The 4,336-nt window shown below is 47.0% G+C and overlaps 1 protein-coding gene across 1 annotated transcript in view; it reads right to left on the minus strand.

Annotated features, from left to right (window-relative positions):
* The window catches only part of LOC114070157 (G patch domain-containing protein 1-like), a 13,419-nt gene extending 11,408 nt beyond the window's left edge, over nt 1-2,011 (minus strand). The window contains exons 1-3 of the mRNA XM_027907406.1: nt 1,914-2,011; nt 835-969; nt 668-753 (exon numbers count right to left, since the gene is read on the minus strand). Coding sequence (XP_027763207.1) covers nt 668-753; nt 835-969; nt 1,914-1,989 — 297 coding nt within the window. The 5' untranslated portion in view covers nt 1,990-2,011. The remainder of the gene's footprint in view (nt 1-667; nt 754-834; nt 970-1,913) is intronic.
* Nucleotides 2,012-4,336: the final 2,325 nt, after the last annotated feature.

The raw sequence follows: 4,336 nt of genomic DNA on the forward strand, positions 1-4,336 counted from the left end.
GTCCTATTAAATCATCGAATGCGGTGGTTCCTGGAATGGCAGCAACTACTCCTGCAATCTGTCTGGCTTTCTCTTTTATTCTGTCTTTAGTTTTGGATGCAAAATCATCTGTGGTTGTAATATCTTTCGGTGCTATCCCAAATTCACTAAGATCCTGGAAAATACACACAAAATACAAAAAAAAAAAAAAAAAAAAAAAAAAAAAAAAAAAAAAAAAAAAAAAAAAAAAAAAAAAAAAAAAAAAAAAAAAAAAAAAAAAAAAAAAAAAAAAAAAAAATTAAACACCCCTGAAATTCTTACTTACTGTGATACTAAAGGAAAGGGATATAACCTTCATATGGGCTAATTTCCTTCAATCATTTAGAAAGGGGTTTTTTAATTACTTGAATGGACATATTTTAAACAGTTTCAAAAGTTATTTGCCTTTTCCAACAGAGTGAAAGGGTTCAGTTCTGGGTTTATTTTTTTAATATTGACAGTACAGGAGCTTCTTAAGTGAACCTACGAAACAGTCTTTATGACCCAGCAGTATAACACTGCATACAAGAAGTCCTTTTAAAGTTACTTCAATTTTTGCTATTAAAGTTCTTCAGAAGATTTTATCACCTGAAAAACCTGCTGTCACGGAAAGCATTTACAAAAGTCTTCTATTCCTTTCTAAATTTACCTCCTCATCCATAAAGTCTTCTGGTCCAAGAGTGGTTCTGTCTGCTCTCTTCTGCCGTGAGGAGACAAAAGCTGAGGGCGTCCATCCTTTAAAGAAGGGAAATGTTTAAGTAAGGTACTTAAGGCAGCACAGTGTTTGAAAACAATTCAGACAGAAAAACATCCAACCTTCCTTTGTGCCCACGGTGTTGAAGTAACCAGCAGAAAAGCCCCCAGTAAAGGCCCCATGGAAACGCTGATATCGCCCCTTTGCATCCTTCACCGTCTGCTCTTGAAGAGGAACTGGCTTCTTAATCCGTTCACCTACGACCAAACACATCCCAAAATGAGACACAACACTGCATGAAGAAGGGACCCTCCACTCCCTCCAGAAGCTGCTTCTTCCTTGCAGGTAAGAATGGATCAAACAGTGGCCACCCTGAAGTGGAAAGTATCAGTTCACATCTATTTGCACCCTGCCTTAACTATTTGCATACACTGCTGATGCACATTGCCAAAGGAAAAGCGCTGTGTTCACATCAAACCCCTTAACTCTGATGAGTTCTGAGAACAATCTTCGTTTCCTATGAAAGGGCATTTATTTTTTAGGCACACAAGACCCCTGGCAGGATTTCATCACTTGGGTAACTGCTTGAGAAATTACACACCAGATGTGTCCAAAACTGAAATGAACCACGAAAGCTATAGACTTTGATACGACCATTTACACCTTTTAAATAGTACTTCTTGCATAAAGCAGCACAGACCTGGGAGTCACGGCCGCACATTAGCCCTTGGGCTAGTGAATATACAAATACATAAGGTGAATACACGAATATAGGCATAGAACGGTCTTATTAGCATAACTGCGTACACCTGAAGTGTTACACTCGAACTCTATTTTCTCCTCTCTTTTTGAGGCTTAGAGAAAGGACAGAAGGACAGGCTGGTCCCCAGCTCCCCGCAGGGCAGGGACAGCCCAGCTCAGCCCGGGTTGTGCCGGCAGGGCCTTTCCCCGCTCCGTCCCTAGGCCGAGCCAGACCTTTTTGCAGTCCACCACGGCTGCCGGGGCAGGGGGAGGCAGGAGAGGCAAGGGAAGAAGAGGAGGAAGAGGAGGCAGGGCAGGTGTGTCTGCGTGGGGCCCACACGCCACAGCTCCCCCAGCCAAGGCCGCGAACCGGCCTGGGCCCTGTAGAACACCAGCGCCCGCCGCGGGGCCGCTCCGCAGGGCCCGGCAGAAGGCGCGGCGGGGCGGGGAGGGTTCTTACCCTCCTGCAGGGGCTGCAGCGCCGCTCCGTAGCTCACCAGGTCCTCCTCCTCCTCGCTGTCGCTGCCCGCCGCCATCTTGCCCGACGGTGGCCGCGCGGGGCACGGCGGCGTCACGTGAGGGGGGCGGGGCCAAAGGGCTGGGCGGGAATCCCGGCCCGGGAACCCCAACGGGGGAACCCCGACCAGGGATCCCATCCCGGGAACCCCATCCCGGGGAACCCCAACCCGGGAACCCCAACCCGGGAACCCCAACCCGGGAACCGCAACCCGGGAACCCATCCCGGGAACCCCAACCCGGGAACCGCAACCCGGGAACCCATCCCGGGAACCCCAACCCGGGATCCCATCCCGGGAACCCCATCCCGGGAACCCCAACCGGGGATCCCATCCCGGGAACCCCATCCCGGGAACTCCAACCGGGGATCCCATCCCGAGAACCCCATCCCGGGAACCCCAACCGGGGATCCCATCCCGGGAACCCCAACCCGGGAACCCCAACCGGGGATCCCATCCCAGGGAACCCCATCCCAGGATCCCCATCCTGGGAACCCTATCCCGGAGAACCCCATCCCGAGATCTCATCCTGGGATCCCCATGCCGGGAACCCCAAACAGGGATTCCATCCCAGGAACCCCATCCCGGAATCCCCACCCCCGGCAGCCCCAAACCCGGGACCGCCATGCCCAGGATCTCCACCCCCGGTACCCGCCACCCCCGGGATTCCCATCCTCGGGATCTCAACTCCCGAACTCCGGAACCGCCGAGATAACCCAAGCCTGGTACTCCCATCCCCAGGACCCCTCAGTGCCCCGGAACAGCCACCCGCGGGATCCCCATCCCCCGAAACTTCGACCCTGGAACCACCATCCTCGGGACCTCCCCATCCCGGAGACCACCACCCCCAAAATCTGCCTTACCGCGTTGTTTTACGAGCTATTCAAGAAGAATGCGCACAGAAATCAGGGCAGAAGTCTCAAAACTTCAAGCCTTAAGTTCAAGCCTTCTCTCAAAGAGCTTCATCCCTGAAAGCTTCCAGACGTCTCTTCACCTCCTTGGGAATTCCTGTATGGCAAGAGAAACTTTTACTGAGTATGTTTTGTATAAAGACCGCTAGGATCCAAGCGTTCAAAATTTGGATTTTAATTTCTAGTGTTGCCCGTGAGAAACTCCTTCGTCGATTTTTATTAATTTGGTTTCCCAAGCTTACATTTGACCTCAGTACTCAGATTCACTAAAAGCACTATACAAAATGTTTAAAACAAATAAACAAACAACCCCCAAACCATTGCAACTCCCCGCCTCCCCAAAACAAAACCAAACCCACTTCACTTGTGCTGAGGATACCATCCACCCGCAACTTTTGTCAGCAAATATCACCAGTTTCTTTGAAATCCCTGAAAATAAATCAAAACACAGTCTTGAGCGATTCGTGCCCTTAGCAGATAAGTATTCTGCAAGTTTAGCTGAGTGTTCCCTAACCCAGTATTTCTGTTTGTTTGTGAAATGGAACTGGTTTCTCTCAAAGCAAAACTAGCAGTTTCATGTGGTTTCAGGTTTCAGTAGGAAATATTTACACGGTTCCATGTAAATAGGGAGTACTCTGTTCTCTTGGAAACAATAGAGTAGACGCCACAGACACACATCTACGTGAATTATCTTTTCTCATCATTGCTAATTACTAAGCTCTTAGCTAGAACTTACAGTGGCAAAATGAGCTGTTAACACAGTTGCTGTTTCTCTTTGTTTAGGAAATAATAGTTTCTGAATACTCAATTCTATGTGACTTCGATTTAACACACGGACCTTTTTTGCACCATGTTAACAGAAAATATTTGGAGTATCTTGTCTGGTAGGCTCAAACAGTTGGGGTAATCAAATCTTGAAGCTTTTTTTTTCCCTTTTAAGGCTTCTATCAGATTAGAATTACTTTTGCATCCCAGCGGTATTTCCTTCTCCACGGTAAAGTCTTTCTTATTGTTTACAGTTGTTAAACCAAGTGACAACTGCTATTTGTAGCTGTTAAATAAGAGAATAACTCCAATGTCTTTAATTGTAATGAACCTAAAATATTAGTGGATCTGAATGACTTAGTCTTAAAATACTGTTTTTACAGAAATTTATCTGGTGAGAAAAACCCACAGTAATTTTGAATTACAGCTCACACACTTGCCAGTGCACGTAAGGCTGAAATTGGGCCCTTAAGCCATAGGTGGACTTCGGAGTTTAGTTTTCCAAGACATTTTCAACATCTGGTTCTACATTGCTTCATCGAGACAGTCAGCCATAGAAGTGTCTTCCTAAGCCTTTTGTTATATTCTTTAAAACCACTTCTTCAAATACATAATTTCTTGTTGATAGAAGTTAGGCAAGTCACTGGAACTTCAGACTAAAATTGGTATAACTGATATATAAAAGGAAGAAA

Source organism: Empidonax traillii, unplaced genomic scaffold, assembly GCF_003031625.1.
Source record: "Empidonax traillii isolate 1590-97213 ecotype Southwest subspecies unplaced genomic scaffold, ASM303162v1 scaffold1452:size106483, whole genome shotgun sequence".
Classification (NCBI taxonomy): Eukaryota; Metazoa; Chordata; class Aves; order Passeriformes; family Tyrannidae; genus Empidonax; species Empidonax traillii.